Below are 17,462 nucleotides of genomic sequence, written 5' to 3'. Positions count from 1 at the left end.
AATGGCACTCTTCTTCAAACTTGTGTGCAGCATGAGCTTGCTATTGCAAGCACCTTCTTCCAACAGGCGAACAAATACAAAGCAACTTGGATGCACCCTTGGTCTAAGCATCGGCATACGATTGACTACTTCATCACCAAACAAGGAGACCTTTATGTCAAGTTGACTCGTGCAATGCGTGGCACTGGCTCCTGGTCTGACCACTACATTGTATGCAGTGTTGTCTCCTTGAACCTTTGTTCATCAAAACATTGTCATTCTGCTGTATGCTGAAAAAAGTTGGATGTAGGTAAACTTGAAATATTTGAGACAAGTGCTGTTTCAATGCAGTCTTGACGCTTCCTTAATCAGCAATGAAGGTCTAGAATGGTCACTCACTATTGAGGATGATTGGATAAACAAAGAAACAATCTGCAGAACCGCTGTTGAGATCCTCAGTTTCCAAAAATGCAGGTACAAGGACTGGTTTGACGACAAGGACAGAGATGCCCAAGCTCTTCTTGATAAGATGCATGTGACACCAGGCTTGGAAAACAATAAAGAGAATGCCTCCAGGAAATCCGCATATATTCAAGCTAAGCAGGAGGCACAAGTCAAATTATGGCAAATGAAAGAACTGGTGGAAATATTAAGCAGTTAAACTCCAAAATGCAGCTGATAGACATGACTTTACAGCATTCGGTGATGGGCTGAAGGCAGTCTATGGGCCATGCATTGCTGGCTGTACACCAGTGTGCTCTGCTGATGGCCTCACTTTGATCACGGATAGTGCTAAAATCCTTGACCGGTGGGCTGAACATTTTCACAAAGTATTGAACCATACCTCAACTTTTGACAGCAGCATTCTTGAAGAGATTCCTCAGTGGGCTAATGATTTACAGCTGGACATACCACCAACTCTTGATGAGGTACAAAAAGCAAATGAAAGCTGGAAAGGTGCCTGGCAGTGATGCAATTCCATCAGAAATTTATAAAGCTGCTGGTGGCCAGCTGATGTACCGTCTCACCCATTTATTTAGCACCATTTGGGAGAAGGAGCTAGTCCCCCAGGACTTCAAAGATGCCCTGATTTTTTTATGTGTATATATATATATATATATATATATATAAAAAAAAAATGTACAGAGAGAGAGACCCCCCGACCGGGTCAGTCCCCCTCCTGGGACCCTGACCCCTGTTCCGTCCACTCTCTCCCCTTTGAGGGCTGCAGCAGGGCCTTCACTTACCGAGTTTTTTAGCCCTGGGCCAGTCACAGCTGAGTAGCGAGCCCTCTTCTAGCCCCGTGGGGGTAGGGAGCCATTCAACACTCCCTGCTCGAGCCCCTCACCTCCCCCTGCAGACTTTAGCAGGGCTGGAGGTTCCTTCTGTTCCGCTTCTGAGTCTCCTTACCCCTGGGTTGTTTGCTCCTCTCTATGCTCCTCCTCCTCCTCCACTCTCTCTCCCCCTCCTTCTGCCCTAGGGAAGGCTTTTAAAGAGGCCCTGTGGCAGCCTAATTCAACTCACCTGGCCCTTAATTAGTTTTCAGCTGCCCCTTTTCCCTTTTAAAAGGCTTTTTACCCTTCCCTGTCTATATATGAGAAGGTGACTGTGCGTGTTGTGATGACCAGCGGGGCATCTCTCTGCTCTCTATACCTGGTAAGATCCTGGCCCGCATCCTTTACAACAGCTGACTTTCACTACATGTGTTTAAAAATGGTATTATTCCTGAAAGCCAGTGCAGATTTTGTGCTGGTCGAGGCATTGCCAATATGATATTTACAGCCAGACAGACAAGAGAAATTTAGAGAGCACCATCAGGACCTCTGTGATTTTCATTGATTTGACCAAGGCATTCGACACGGTCAACAGAAATGGGCTCTGGAAAATACTTGGGCGAATTGGCTGTCCTGAAAAATTTATCAACATTGTTCGGTCTCTCCATGATGGTATGCCTGGTCGCATCCTTGACAATGGAGAGACATCAGCACCTTTTGAAATATCTAACGGTACAAAGCAAGGATGTGTCCTTGTTCCTCTCCTGTTCAACATCTACTTTTCAGTGATGCTGTTAGTTGCTTTTAAGGACTGCACATTGGGCATACCTATTCAGTTTCGAACAGATGGCAGTATTTTCAATCTCTGGAGACTTCAGGCTCGCACTAAAGTGGTTACTACAACTATTCATGACCTTCTGTTTGCTGATGACTGTGCATTGCTGGCTCATTCAGTGAAGGATGCATAGGAGCTTTGATTGCTTTGTTACTTCTGCTCACCATATTGGACTCCCAGCGAGCCTCAAGAAGACAGAAGTTGTGTCAATCTGTCTGGAAAGAGCCCAGCACTCCAGTGATCACTGCTGCTGGTACTGTCCTTAAGGCTGTTGACAAGTTCTGCTACCTGAGAAGTGTACTGTCCTCTAGCATAAATGTGGATCATGATGTATCTGCTTGACTAGCCAAAGCCAGCGCTGACTTTGGAAAACAGACCAAATGCCTATGGAATGACCCTGGTATTAAACTCCATACCAAGTTAGTGGTTTATCAGGCAGTTGCCCTGAATGTCCTGCTGTATGGCTCAGTCATGGACAATATATCATTGCCATGTTTTGAAGCTCGATCAGTTCCATATGCGTTGTCTGAGGAAAATTACCCACGTGAATTGGTGGGACAAAATTCCTAGTGGTGTCATGGGCATGGAAGTAATGCTTATGAACAGTTTCACTGGATTGGTCATGTTATGAGGATGGATGATACACGGATACCAAAGATGGTCTTCTATGGCCAGCTTGCTCATGGAAAGTGCTCTATTGGTGGTCAGTATAAGACAACTTAAAGGCCAATATGAAGTCATGTGGCATATCTCCCAATGATCTGGAAACTCTGGTTCGGGACAGATTGTCCTGGCGGCAAACCATGGTACAGGCTCTCAATTGCTTTGAGAGTCAGCATATCCAAGCATTTCAGGAAAAACGCAGGATCCGAAAAGAACATACAGTGCCTGCAGTTGGTGGCTTTTTATGTGACATCTGTAATTGTCTCTGCCGATCAAGGATTGGTTTAGTCGCTCACCAACGGCGTCATAGAAAATGAGATGAGATCTGTTGATCGACAGCTCAGTCCAAGAACAAACAAAAGTGAATTTACTGTTCTATTCTACACCAGCCTCATAATCTTTTGGGGAGGTCCAATGATTGGATCTAAGTTGCTATAGCTTTTTTAGCTATCTATAAAGGACCTAATTGTTTATTTCTGATGCATCTAGAACTCCCTTAGGCTTCATTGAGAGCTGTGGGCCTACAAGGATTTTAAAATCTGGTTAGAAAGTGAGGGGAGTAAGTTTAATGTACTGAAACTGGAGCCATGTATTACTGCCACCACATTAATCTGATTTTTAAAAGAATGATCTTCAAAATCTGGAGTGACACCCCGGTCCTAAAATGAGTAGTACCTACGTGCAATGTCTTTAATACAGGAGAGATGTGTAAGCCAGCTTTTCCCTGTTCTTATTGCGGTGCAGTGATTTACTATGAAATATCTTTCTTGATTAGCCCCTGAATACAACCCGTATTAATGCTGCAGAGATTGAAAGTCGGGTGCGAGAACTAAGCAAACTAGCAGAGACCACAGATAAAGTCAAGCAAGGCTTCTGGGAAGAATTTGAGGTAATTTACATGTTTCGAACATAAAACAGGTATGTCAGTGGTAGAAATATAGTTTTACTACACTTTCCCAGCTGCTTAGGGGCCCTTTGCCCCTCAGATCTTTATTCTTGCTCTCCACTCCTGTGACATATATTGCACCTTCTGCAGTGTGCCAGTTTGACTCATGCATCTGCCAGAGAGGCGTGCTTGAAAGGTGTGCCTCGTCTTTTAACCCACAGGCTGAGCAATCTTTGTCAGTGCTAGCTCAGTATTGTTGTTCCCCATCCTGCTTTGAGCTGAAGTTGTGCTGGGCTAAGGAAAAACCTTGCTGAACAGGAATGACTGGGATTTTGGCATCAACTGTTGTTTCAGTGTGAATTCTTGTAGACTCTTTTGAAAGCCCCAGAGGAAAATAATTTTGCATTTCTCTAGTTCTTCCCATTAGAGGATTTCAAATTATTTTACACAAAATTTAAACCTGCTAGCACCCCTGTGGGGTAGGTAAGTGGTTATCTTTGCTTTTCTGATGGGTGGAGAGAGGTAGAGCGTACTGTATGTAGCATGTCAGTGACAGAAGCCTGGAGTCCTGATGACCAGTTCCCCACTCTAACCACTAGATGGCAGTCTCTTCCTTAAAAGTGAAGTACAAACAAGTCTGGTATTAGATGTCTAGTTAGCAACTGTACTGCACGTAGTAGTCAAAATAATGACTTGTTTATGCTGTTTGATTTTCAGAGGAGCCTCTGGGAGATAGGTGCCCAACTCAGTGAAATTTGGTAGGAATTGAACATTTAAGGCCTGGTATGCACTAGAAAATGAGATCAGTTGGTCAGGGGTGTGAAAAATCCCCACCTCTGAACAGCACAGTTAAGCTGACCTACATTCTGTGTAAATAGTGCTAGGTTGACAGATGAATTCTTTCATTGATTTAACTAGTGCCTCTTGGGGAGGTGGATTACTATGCCAACAGGAGAACCCCTCCCATTGATGTAGGTAGCATCTATACTAAAGGACTGCTGCGGCACAGCTACAGCACTGTGACATAAGTCTAGACAAGCTCTCTCTAACCATACATAAATACTTACCGGTAATTCACAAGAAGCTGGGAAGTGAATCTACCAGACACCAGCTTGCTATGGTCTAGTTGTCTGTGTGAAGACCTAGGGATGTTAACAGCTACTCAGTTGCTTATCGGTTAATGATCCTGGTTAACCGCAACAGCTCACCCCCACCCCTGCCTGCTCTGCATTTAAAACTGAGCAGCAGGCTGGATCAGTCCCAGCCCACTAGTCTGAGTTTTAAATGAAGATCATAGAACACGAGAACTGGAAGGGACCTTGAGAGATCATCAAGTCCAGTCCCCTGCCCTTGTGGTAGGACCAAGCACTGTCTATATCAGAGCTACTCAACTTTGGAAGCCCTGGGGCCCACAGTGAAACTCACAGCACATGCCAAGGGCCGCAACTTAAGTATGGCTGCATATACATGCAAATAGTTTCACACTGACAGGCATGAATACAAGATTAAGGCAAGACTACACAACATGCATTTGTGGAGACATTCATAAACAGATACCTGAGGTACATTCTTCGCATCAAATGGCAAGACTGTCACAAATTAGGAGCTTTGGAACAGAGCAGGATAAGAACCACTTGACGTTCAAATCAAGAGAAGAAAGTGGGGATGGCTAGGCCAAACTCTCAGAAAACCATCTTCTAGTATAGTCCGTCAAGCTCGCACATGGAACCCGCAAGGAAAGCGCAAAAGAGGAAGACCTCGGACAACATGGAGAAGATCTACTGAGATTGAAGGACTACAACTGGGGTACTTCTGGAGTCAGCTAGAAGTTTTGTCTCAAGACAAAGTGAAGTGGAGGAGACTTGTAGATGACCTATGCTCCACTCGGAGTACAAGGGTTTAGTAGTACACAACATGCAGGCCCCATTTAAGTCAGCTCTGTTGATATTAATAACATGCAATATTTACCCGATTTCCACCCATACGACAGCACTTTTAATGAGTAATGAAAGTCCAGGAATTTAACTACTAAAATGCATATCAACAGAAGACCATTATATTGACTACTTTTTTGTTTTGGATCCACAATTTAAAAAAAAAAAAACTGCCAATAAAGTACTGGAATAAAAGTATAATCATTGTGAAGATTGTATCTGCAAACTTTTCACCAGCTGTTTCACATCAGGCTTGTATTCTGTTGTAGCAGCACTGAGACAGTTGGTCAGATGTCTGTCAGTAAGAACATAAGAATAGCCATACTGGGTCAGACCAAAGGTCTGATAGCTTTCTTTGATAGGATAACGAGCCTTGTGGATAAGGGAGAAGCGGTGGATGTCATATACCTAGACTTTAGTAAGGCATTTGATACGGTCTCGCATGATATTCTTATTGATAAACTAGGCAAATATAACTTAGATAGGGCCACGATAAGGTGGGTGCATAATTGGCTGGATAACCATAGTCAGAGAGTTGTTGTTAACGGTGCTAAATCCTGCTGGAAAGGGATAACAAGTGGAGTTCCTCAAGGGTCTGTTTTGGGACCCGTACTGTTCAATATCTTCATTAATGATGTAGATATTGGGATAGAGAGTACGCTTATTAAGTTTGCAGATGATACCAAACTGGGTGGGGTTGCGACTTCTTTGGAGGATAGGGACATAATTCAAAATGACCTTAGCAAGTTAGAGAAATGGTCAGAGGTAAACAGGATGAGGTTTAATAAAGAGAAATGCAAAGTGCTCCACTTAGGAAGGAACAATCAGTTCCATACATACAAGATGGGAAGCGACTGTCTAGGAAGGAGCATGGCGGAAAGGGATCTAGGGGTCATAGTGGACCACAAGTTGAATATGAGTCAACAGTGTGATGCTGTTGCAAAAAAAGCAAATATGATTCTAGGTTGTATCAACAGGTGTGTTGTAAGCAAAACTCATGAAGTCATTCTGCCGCTCTACTCTGCACTAGTTAGGCCTCAGCTGGAGTACTGTGTCCAGTTCTGGGCGCCACATTTCAAGAAAGATGTGGAGAAATTGGAAAGGGTATAGAGAAGAGCGACAAGAATGATTAAAGGTCTAGAGAACATGACCTATGAAGCCAGGCTTCGTGAACTGGGCTTGTTTAGCTTGGAAAAAAGAAGATTAAGGGGGGACATGATAGCGGTTTTCAAATATCTAAAAGGGTGTCACAAGGAGGAAGGAGAAAATTTGTTCCTCTTGGTTTCTGAGGACAGGACAAGGAGTAATGGGCTTAAAGTGCAGCAGGGGAGGTTTAGATTGGACATTAGGAAAAACTTCCTAACTGTCAGGGTGGTCAAATATTGGAATAAATTGCCAAGGGAGGTGGTGGAATCTCCCTCTCTGGAGCTATTTAAGAACAGGTTGGATAGACATCTGTCAGGGATGGTGTAGACAGAGCTTGGTCCTGCCTTGAGGGCGGGGTGCTGGACTCGATGACCTCTCGAGGTCCCTTCCAGTCCTATGATTCTATGATTCCATCCAGCCCAATACCCTGTCTGCTGACAGTGGCCAGTACCAGATGCCCCAGAAGGAGGGATCACAACAGGTAATCCTCATGTGATCCCTCTGTCACCCACCTCCAGAGAAACAGACGCTACGGACACCATTCCTACACATCCTGGCTAATAGCCATTGATGGACCTAACCCCCACGAATCTATCTAGCTCTTTTTTGAGCCCTGTTAAAATCCTAGCCTTCACCACATCCTCTGGCAAGGAGTTCCACAAGTTGACTGTGCGCTGAGTGAAGAAAAACTTCCTTTTGTTTGTTTTAAACCTGCTGCCTATTACTTTCATTTGGTGACCCTTGTTAGAGAAGAAACAGGCAACCCAGGAACGGATGGGGTAAACGGAACTGCTTTATTGGCCATGCACATTTACCTCAGACATTCAACATAAGGTCGGAGTGGCAACAAATTGGCAGTACTCTGACCCTTTTATCTATTTTAGTATGTTAATGATAGACGTGTGAATTACTTTACCTAAAACCTTATTTAGTAATGTTAACTCCCATAAAGTGAATATTAATAAGCAAATAATGAATACAATTATACCCCACCCCTAATTACTATTTATATATTTTCTAATTGAATCACTTTCCTATACTACAAACTAACAGGTTACAGCGATTACAAGGAATTTGACCCTAAAGATGTGTTATGCAGAGCCAATGAGGATAAGAAAGACATAACAAAATAGAGCAACTCCATACTTATCTGGTTTCCTAGGCTACAAGAACAAAGAGAGAGAACATGTTTATACATCAGAAAGGATAATACCGGTTTTGATCTATCGTCCCAAACTACAAAAAACAAAAGGAAAAGGCACATTTAAAGGGTCATGCTGTGGTTGACCCCTGAACCACTAATGTAGGGCAATTTCAGACCCCTATTAATTTTTTACATACCCCAACAACCCCTAATTCTTATATTGTGGGAATAAGTAAATAACTTTTCCTAATTCACTTTTTCCACACCACTCATGATTTTATAGACCTCTATCATATCTACCCTTAGTCTCCTCTTTTCTAAGATGCAAAGTCCAAATCTTTTTAATGTCTCTTCATATGGGACTCATTCCAAACCCCTAATCATTTTTGTTGCCCTTTTCTGAACCTTTTCCAATGCCAGTATATCTTTGAGATGAGGCAACCACATCTGTATGCAGTATTCAAGATGTGGGCGTACCATGGATTTATATAGAGGTAATAAGATATTCTCTGTCTTATTCTCTATCCCCTTTTTAATGATGCCTAACATTGTTTGCTTTTTTTCACTGCCGCTGCACACTGAGTGGATGTTTCCAGAGAACTATCCACAATGACTCCCAAGATCTCTCTTGAGTAGTTGTAGCTAAATTAGCCCCCATCATATTGTACATATAGTTGGGATTATTTTTCCAATGTGCGTTACTTTACATTTATCAACATTAAATTTAATTTGCCATTTTGTTGCCCAATCACTTAGTTTCCTGAGATCTTTTTGAAACTCTTCAGAGTCTGCTTTGGTCTTAACTATCTTGAGCAGTTTGGTATCATCTGCAATTTTTGCTTCCTCACTGTTTACCCCTTTCTCCAGATCATTTATAAAAAAGTTGAATAGGAGGGGCAGCAAACACAAGCAGTAGGCAGTAGTTTGTCTCCTTGCTCAGGAGGGGTGCAGGCAGCTTGCCTGCAGTGGATGAGAGGGGGAGACTGCCACCCAGTAGGTGGGTGGCGGGGGATGCGGGCCCGCCCACTCCACTGCATCCCAACCCAGGGCCCTAGTGGTAGCAGTGCAATTGGCTGCTAGGTCAGCAGGGGCTCCAGCCCAAAACGTGCTGACCAGAGGCACTTAACAGGCCTCACTATTCCCTGAGTCACTTCAGAGCTCCCCCTCAATGTGTACCTGGGCATCAGGTTGGTTTCTCAGGGGTTCCCGGATTGTTGGGCCCAGCTCGGGTCCAGGCCAGTCCTCAGCAGCTTGTGAGTCCAGTGGCTCCAGCTACTTCTCGGGTGTAGGCCGGTGTACGTAGGCAGGCTGGTCCTCTGAATCAGGCCCATGCCAGTCCTTGGCCCCTTGCAGGTCCAGTGGTCCCCACTGCTCTCGGGGCCAGGCCTTAGCCTTCCAGGCCAGGAGTACTGAGTAGACCTCTGGTTCCTTCAGAGGCTGGGCCCTGACTGAGTCCTCAGGTTGAGCTTTTATAGTTCTGGCCCCGCCTCCTGATTTCCTGTCAGGTGGCTGGGAAGGATCAGGCTCGGCCCAAGATGGCTGCTGGAGGGGTTCTTCTGCTTCTGGGTCAGCAAGCAGCCACTCCTCTGCCCCACTCCATTCCAGAGGAGGAGGAGAGGGTGCAGGGGCTGCTCTCTTCCTTCTCCCCCCTTGCTCCTGCACCAGCCGGGGCTCTTCCTGCTCCACCCAGCCACCACCTGAAGCCTCTGAGCTGCTGGACCTGCTCCCCCCAGACACCGCTGCCTTCCACCACCAGCGGCTGCTGCTGCCTGAGGGGAGATGGGGGGGCCTGCTGGCTGCCCTCTCTCTCCTCTCCACTCCGGAGGAAGAGGACCCCACCAGCACCCACCATCCAGAGGCCTTTCCCCACTGACTGCTGCCTGCCTGCTGCTGCTGCTGCTTCACCATCTGCACCCCGCCGAGGGAGACAAGGACCGCTAGTTGGCCTGTGGAGGGGGTTTGTTGGGACTGAGCCTTTTATCTGCTCTTGGGGTGGTGGTGGACAGAGACACCAAGAGGGGGCTGGGGGGAGGTGTAGAGCCCCCCCCCCCCCAGTCCGGCTGCCCCCCCCCCATACCACAACCCCCACGACCCCCTCCACCAACCTTGTATCACCTGGACTCACCCCTCGGTGGGGCACGCTACCAACCCCGCCCTTTTGCCAGCTGGAACTGCTCTGCTGCAGCTGCAGGTGAGGACTGAGCCCCCCCCACAAGCGCCCCCCTCCCTCAGCAGTGTTTGGTTGGGGGGCCTTTCACTCCCCCTTTTTTTTCCCTGCCCTGCCCCCACTGCAGAAGCCTTGCCCATTCCGCCCCGCTAGCCAGTCCGGTCTCCCCCTCCCTCCTGCCCTCCTTCCCTGAGTTTGTTGACTAGCCCTGCCCAGCCTCAGTTTGTTTCACCTGCCCCGCCTGCCTCTAGCTTACCATAGTTTGTGCCCTACTTCCTGGCCCTACCTTTGCCCTGTCCCACCTTGCTTACCCAGTACCCGACCCCAGCCTCCCAGTAGTCCTCTGGCCCCACCCAGATCTTCGGTCCCCGCCCCGAGCGCTTGTACCCCTTCCCTCCCCCTCCTTTTTAGTTAGCCCCCTTGCACATTGCACTCCCCCTGACGGCCCCATAGTCCCCTTTTGTATCCCAGTGCAGCCGGGGGAGCAGGCCCCCGTCCTGCACCTGTTACCCGACCCCCTGCCAGCGCCCTCCTCCTCTGCTCCCAGCCTTGCAGGGAGGAGTGGTTGCTGGCCTCAAATGCTCTCGGTTCCCTTGCTTGTGCCCTATCCCTGTCAGTACCCTCCCTCCCTGCAAACAGTCAAGCGGGAAGGAGCAACTGCTTCCCCCCCCCCCCCCACCAGTGCGTCCTTACCACTCCCTCTAGCGCCCCCTCCCACGCAGTATCTTTACAGGGAGGAGTGGCTGCTAGTCCCTTTTTCAGTTTCCCCACAAGTGCCCACCCTCTGTCAGCGCCCTCCCTCCCTGTCAATAACTTGGCGGGAGGGGGTGGTTGCCCCTCACCCTTCCCCTCCCCTCCCCCCGCCCCTTGCTTTGCGCCCTCCTCCTTTGCCTATAGCCGGCAAGGAGTAGCAGCTGCCACATGCCCCCCCTCCCCCGGTCCCCCTACTCCCCACAAGTGTTACAGCCCCCCTCCCCCGCCTCCATCTTAGCGGGGAGGAGTGGCTGGCACCTCTCCTTGACCCTTCCCTTCCAATTGACCCCTCCCCCCACCTTTATCCCACCCAAGAGGAGCAGATGTCCCGCCTTCCCCAGTTTCCCTTACTGGTCCCCACTCCTCCCCTGCCGACTGAAAGGCGGGGAGGAGTTCCCCTACCCCCTCCCCACCTCCCCCAGCGCTTGCCCCCCTCCACCATGATGGAGGAGGTTCCGGCCTCCTCCCTTAACCTCACAGGTCCCAAAGGTCCCCCAGTGCCACTGACCCCGTCAAACGTTGCGGCTGACCTCCCGACCCCTAACCCGGGCCCCGTGCCTGCCGCGGCCGATGTCCCCCCTGATATGGGTGGACCCTCTACCTCAGCTGGAAAAAAAGGCCGAGGGGGGAAGAAAGGCAAAGGCCCAGCCCGGAAAGTTAAAACTCTCGCGGCCGAGGCCGCCCCGCCCACTGCGGCCCAGCCATCTGCCGCAGCCCCTCTTTCCCCTGCTGTTCCCCTCACCGGCTCTAGGGGTGATCCTCCTCCGGCCCCCAGAGCGTACGCCCAGGTGGCTGCTGCTGCCGCCCCCCCAGCGTGCCGCCGCATCATCAGCCCCGACTGCCGCCTCCAGCTCCATCCTTGGTGGCCGAGGCCCCTTTCCCACCATGACCAGGAGGCATGGAGTCCATTGCCTCCTGGTCGCCGCCTCGCCCCACATCGAAACTACGTGCGGGCGTTGGCGAGGGTGGTGGGGGGCCTCCAAAATGTACGGCAAGGCGGTGTTCTTCCTTCCCTCGGAGGCCGCCGCCCAGGAGGCGGTGGAGAGGGGCCTGGCGGTGGGGGGCGTGCACGTGCCCCTCGAACTGCTGGAGGACCTGGGCGTACGGGTGGTCCTCACCTCCGTCCCGCCCTTCCTCCCCAGTGCCGCCCTGCTGCCTTCCCTCTCCACCATGGGGAGGCCCATTTCAACCATCAGCCCTCTCCTGTTGGGCTGTAAGGACCCCGCCCTCCGCCACGTTTTGTCCTTCCGCCGGCAGGTACAGCTGCAGCTGCTGCCGGCGGCACGTGGCGGGGTGGCGCTCGAGGGGTCCTTTATGGTGCCCTACCAGGGAGCCCTCTACCGGGTCCACTACTCAACGGGTGAGGCCCAGTGCTTCCTCTGCCGGGCGATGGGGCATGTTCGGAGGGACCGCCCCTTGGCCCGGTCGGGGGAGGCGTCGGGGCCTGGGAGGGCGCCGGCCCTACCACTGCTAGCCCCCCTGGTAGTCCGGCCTCCTCAGCTGATCCTCTTCCAACCAATGGCTCAGCTCGGGAGCCAGAGGGCGCCCCTTCTGGCGTGTCCGAGCGAGCAGGCGGGACCCTCTTCCACTCCATCCACCTCTGCGGGGCCCGAGGAGGAGAGGGTGACGCGGTCGTTGCCGGGCGAGGGAGGGGGTTCTCCCCAGGTGGAGGTTTCCCTCCCCCCCCCCCCCGCTCTCCCTCCCTTGCCTCAACGCCTCTCCCGAAGATCAGTTACACCCCCCGGCCTTGACCCTGCCAACCAGCCCTCCACCTCCGAGGGGTGGACACTCGTCGGGGGAAAGCGCAGAGCGCGCCGTTTGCGGATTTAATCTCCCCCCTCCGATGAGGAGGGCGGGAAGGCCCCCCTCAGTGAGATCCCGAGGGGGGCCAGCGCTGCCGAGAACTCTCCCGACGAGCGACGGCAGGAGGCGCCGACCGAGGATGCCATGGCAGCGAGGGGGCACAGCATCGTCCCCCCTGCGGAGCCCGCTCCCGAGGAGGCTTCAGGTGGAGCCCCCCCAGCCCTGGTACCAGCTGAGCCCCCCGCCGTCACCGCTGAAGTAAGTGTCATCTCAGCGGCTGGCGGGGAAAGCTCTGAGGCCGAGGGGATGGAACTGAGCTCCACCTTCGAGGAGATGGAGTCCCTGGGTCTGACCCTGCTTACCCAGGGGGATGACGACCCTCCACCAGCAGGCCTCAGCCCCCTCCTCTCCCTGACACTGACCCTCACCTTATGCCCCAGGTGGTCGACCCCGTCTTCACACTCGGGGCGCCCCTGGTGCTACCCACCAGCCCGGCCGGCTCGCGCACCGGGGCCGAAACCATCAAGCTTTTAGGGGCGACTGGGGCCGAGCGGCCAGGTCCCAAGCCTGGGGATGCCCCTTCTTCTGTGGATGGGGCAGGGTGACAATCCACCCTTCTTGTCCCTGCCCCCCTGGTTCCCACTGGGGAGGCGCCGCAGCTCGGTGGCCCAAGCTCGGGGGACCCTCTGACCCTGCCCAAAATGCCCATTCCCTCCCCTCTACTCATGTCCTTGGTCCCGACCCTGCCCTTTATGAACCTGTTTCCAGCCCCGAATCCCCTTCCGTTCCCAATCCTTCCCCAACAGTTACCGATGCTTTCTTTCCTACCCCTGACCCGTTGCCTGGCACTGAGCCTGCCCCTCTTCCTGCCCCTGCTGTGGAATCCCCCCCACCCCACCCCGTCTCTGTTGTGACGCTTGCCCCTTCCCAATTGCCCTCACATCCCTCTATTACTTCCACCCCCACGGGAGCCGTCTCATTCCCACTACCTGCAGGTGGCTCTCAGGGGGTGGTATTTGTGTCCCCAATTCCCAGTTCCATAGGGGCTGCTCTGTTCCCTCCGCTGCCCCTTCCCTTGCGGGGGTCAGGAGCCGGCAGTGCTGCGCCGTAGTTCTTGGCGCCGTGCTGGAGCTCGGACCCCGGTTTGCCCCTCTCCGTGGCCCGCGAGGTCCTTCACGGGGCCCAGACTGAGGAAACGTCTGGTACCCCCTCAGCGCTGGGGTCCGAGCTCTGCCAATTCCTTGCGGAAACCCGCGGGGCTAAAGGGAAGTTGGAGCTCGCCCTTCAGCATGGGGGGACTTCCATTCCATCTTGGGGGCCACAAGGGCCCTCTTGCAGGAGGGGAGAGGGACCAAGAGGCGGGACATCGCGGCCTACCGGCGGGCCCGCAAATTCCACGACGCTCTCCTCGCCTTCGGGTCGGGGAGCGGCCTGTTGCGGGGCCTGCGGGAGGCCGACGATCACCCTGCCCATGAGGATCCACCCCAGCCCTCATCATGAATTACACCACCATTGCGACATTGAACGCCCGGGGCTGTAGGGCGGGTCTCCGCAGGTGCCGGGTGCTCTCCTTCCTTCGGGAGGGGGGGTACTCTGTGGCTTTCCTGCAGGAGACCCACATGACTCCAGCCGTCGAGGCTGGCTGGCGGCTGGAGTGGGGGGGGACGGGGTGTATTTTAGCCACCTCAGCGCTCGCTCGGCCAGGGTGGCCACCCTGTTCTCCCCTGCCCTACGGCCCGAGGTGCTGGGGACCGCTGAGGTTGTCCCGGGCTGCCTGCTGCACGTCCGGGCCCGCGTAGAGGGGCTGATGTTGAACTTGGTCAACGTCTACACCCCGAACGCGGGCCCGGACCAGGTCACCTTTTATCGGCAGGCGGCCACCTTCCTCGGCACTCTGGATCCTCGCGAGTGCCTGGTCCTGGGTGAGTACTTCAACACCACCCTCGATGACCGGGACCGCGTAGGACTCACGAACTACCAGGCCGCAGCAGGCGTCCTCGGAGATCGGGGACCATCACTCCCTGGTGGCCGTCTGGTGAGACGACCACCCGGACGACAGCACCACCTTTACTTACGTCCGGGTGGGGGGCGAGCGGTCGAGCCACTCCTGGTTGGATTGCATTTCATAGAATCATAGAACCGGAAGAGACCTCAGAAGGTCATCAAGTCCAGCCCCCTGCTCTAGGCAGGACCAGTGCCAACTAAATCAACCCAGCCAGGGCTTTGTCAAGCCGAGACTTAAACACCTTGAGGGATGGAGATTCCACCCCCTCCCTAGGGAACCCATCCCAGTGCTTCACCCCCCGCCTAGTGAAATAGTTTTTCCTAATACCCAACCTGGACCTCTCCCACCACAACTTGAGACCATTGCTCCTTGTTCTGCCATCTGTCACTACTGAGAACAGCCTCTCTCCTTCCTCTTTGGAACCTCCCTTCAGGAAGTTGAAGGCTGCTATCAAATCCCCCCTCACTCTTCTCTTCTGCAGACTAAACAGACCCAAGTCCCTCAGCCTCTCCTCATAAGTCATATGCTCCAGCCCACTAATCATTTTGGTTGCCCTCCGCTGGACCCTCTCCAATGCGTCCACATCCTTTTTGTAGTGGGGGGCCCAGAACTGGACACGATACTCCAGATGCGGCCTCACCAAAGCCGAATAAAGGGGAATGATGACATCTCTGGATCTGCTGGCAATGCTGCTCTTAATGCAACCTAATATTCCATTAGCCTTCTTGGCTACAAGGGCACACTGTTGACTCATATCCAGCTTCTCATCCACTGTAACCCCCAGGTCCTTTTCTGCAGAACTACTACTTAACCGGTTGGGGTATGTCTACACTACAAAGTTAGTTCGAACTAACTTTCCTAGGCGCTACACTAGCGCTCCATTAGTTCGAATTTAAATCGAACTAACGGAGCGCTTAGTTCGAACTAGGTAATCCTCATTCCATGAGGATTAAGCCTAGTTCGAACTTGCTAGTTCGAATTAAGGGCTGTGTAGACCCTTAATTCGAACTAGTGGGAGGCTAGCCCTTCCCAGCTTGCCCTGGTGGCCACTCTGGCCAACACCAGGCAAACTCTACTGCCCCCCTCCAGGCCCCGGAGCCCTTAAAGGGCCACGGGCTGGCTACACAGTTTGTGCCAGTTGCAAGGCTGCCAGCACACCCTGCACCTGACACCCATGAGCCAGCCAGCCGAGGACACCCAGCCCTCCCCCTCTTCCCAGGACCAGCCTGGCGGCTCCCAGGAGCCTGCCCGGGGGCGCAAGAGGCGGGCGCCCGCATGGTCTAGTGCCGAGATCGTAGACCTCATCGAGGTTTGGGGGGAAGCCTCCAATGTCCACGATCTCTGCACTAGCCACAGCAACGCGGCAGTCTATGGCCGCATGGCTGCTAGCCTGGCCGCCAGGGGCCACCAGCGCAGCCGGGAGCAGGTGCGCTGGAAAATAAAGGACGTGCGGCAGTCCTACTCCCGGGCCTGCCTGCCAGGGGCTGACCCGGAGGCGTGCCCCCACTTTCTGGCTCTGGACCGCCTCCTGGGGCCTCATGCCGTCCCTGCCACCCGGGACGTGATAGACCCCGGAGCAGAGGGACCGCTCTAGGAGACGGAGGAGGAGGGCTCTGAGAGCCAGGAGCCTGCCAGCAGCTTGCCCAGGACCCCCGCGGCACCCCACAGAGCCGCTCGCCTGTGTCGTCCGAGGCCGGGGAGGCGTCCACCTGTGAGTACCATCATGCTCCCCTTATCTGTACGGGGGGCTGGGGCAAGAGGGAGCCCCGGGACCGTGCGCCTGGGCCTTGCCCACCATGGAGCAGCAGCTGGGGATCCTGTAGGGGCCCTGGCCTTGCAGAGGGGAGCTGGGTTTCACACACCTGGGCCCCTGGAGTAATTGACGGCTGGTCTTGTTTCACCACAGCCGCAGCACCTGGGCCTGCAGGGCACACCACCCCGCCTACAGCAGCTGTCCGTGCCCAGGCAAGCAGGAGAGCCAGGAATGAGGAGGAGTACCAAAGGCGGCACCTCCGGTTCCTGGAGCAACAGCTCCGTCTCCAGGACCACTGGGTCCAGGAGGACCTGAGGCTGCACCGGAGGAGCTTGGAGGCCCTGCGAGGCCACCTCCAGAGCCTGCTGGACCACTTCCCAATTCCCCCTGCTCCCCCTGCTGCTCCCACTCCTGCTTCCTCCACACCCCCCGTCCCTCCTGCCCCACCCTCCACAACCATTCCCCACCAACGCCCCCGGACCCGCAGTGTGGCGAGACGGGAGAGGCAGCCGGACTCCCACCCCTGAGCTTTCCTTTCCCTTCCCTCCCCTTCCTGCTCCCTCGTCCCAGGTTTCCCCCTCCCTTCCCCTCCACTCCCCCCACCCCAGTTAGTTAAATAAAAAGACATTTTTGTTTGAAAAACAGGTGTCTTTGACAGTAGGTAGGGAGGGGAAGGGGGGTTGGGTGGAAGAAGGCCCTAGTGGGGCATGCAGGGAGAGTTCAGTCCTCCTCCTCCTCCACCAGGAAGCTCTCCCGCAGGGCTTCCCGGATCCGGACGGCCCCCCCGCTGGGCTTCCCGGGCGGCGGCGGTGCGGGGCTGACCATAGTGTCCAGCCATGCGGTCAGCCTCAGCCATCCAGGCTGGCAGGAAAGCCTCCCCCTTTTGCTCACATAAATTGTGGAGCACACAACATGCTGCCACGACGGGAGGGATGTTGTGCTCGGCCAGGTCCAGACGGGTGAGGAGGCATCGAAAGCGGGCTTTCAGTTGCCCGAAGGCCTCCTCCACCACGATGCGGGCCCTGGTCAGCCTCACATTGAAGGCCTGGCGGGAGGGATTGAGGTGCCCCGTGTAGGGCTTCATGAGCCAGGGCTGCAGTGGGTAGGCGGCATCCCCCAC

The 17,462-nt window shown here is 53.4% G+C and overlaps 1 protein-coding gene across 4 annotated transcripts in view; it reads left to right on the top strand.

Moving 5' to 3' along the window:
- The window catches only part of LOC102454141 (tyrosine-protein phosphatase non-receptor type 11-like), a 124,097-nt gene that overhangs the window by 51,120 nt on the left and 55,515 nt on the right, over window positions 1–17,462 (top strand). For all 4 annotated transcript variants that reach the window (XM_075918572.1, XM_075918573.1, XM_075918570.1 and 1 more), the window contains one exon: window positions 3,527–3,640. In XM_075918572.1, the coding sequence (XP_075774687.1) occupies window positions 3,527–3,640 (114 nt within the window). The remainder of the gene's footprint in view (window positions 1–3,526; window positions 3,641–17,462) is intronic.

This window comes from Pelodiscus sinensis, unplaced genomic scaffold (assembly GCF_049634645.1).
Source record: "Pelodiscus sinensis isolate JC-2024 unplaced genomic scaffold, ASM4963464v1 ctg42, whole genome shotgun sequence".
In the NCBI taxonomy this organism is placed as follows: domain Eukaryota; kingdom Metazoa; phylum Chordata; order Testudines; family Trionychidae; genus Pelodiscus; species Pelodiscus sinensis.
The sequence above is the reverse complement of the archived record's forward strand: the minus strand, read 5'-3'. Positions and strand labels throughout refer to the sequence as shown.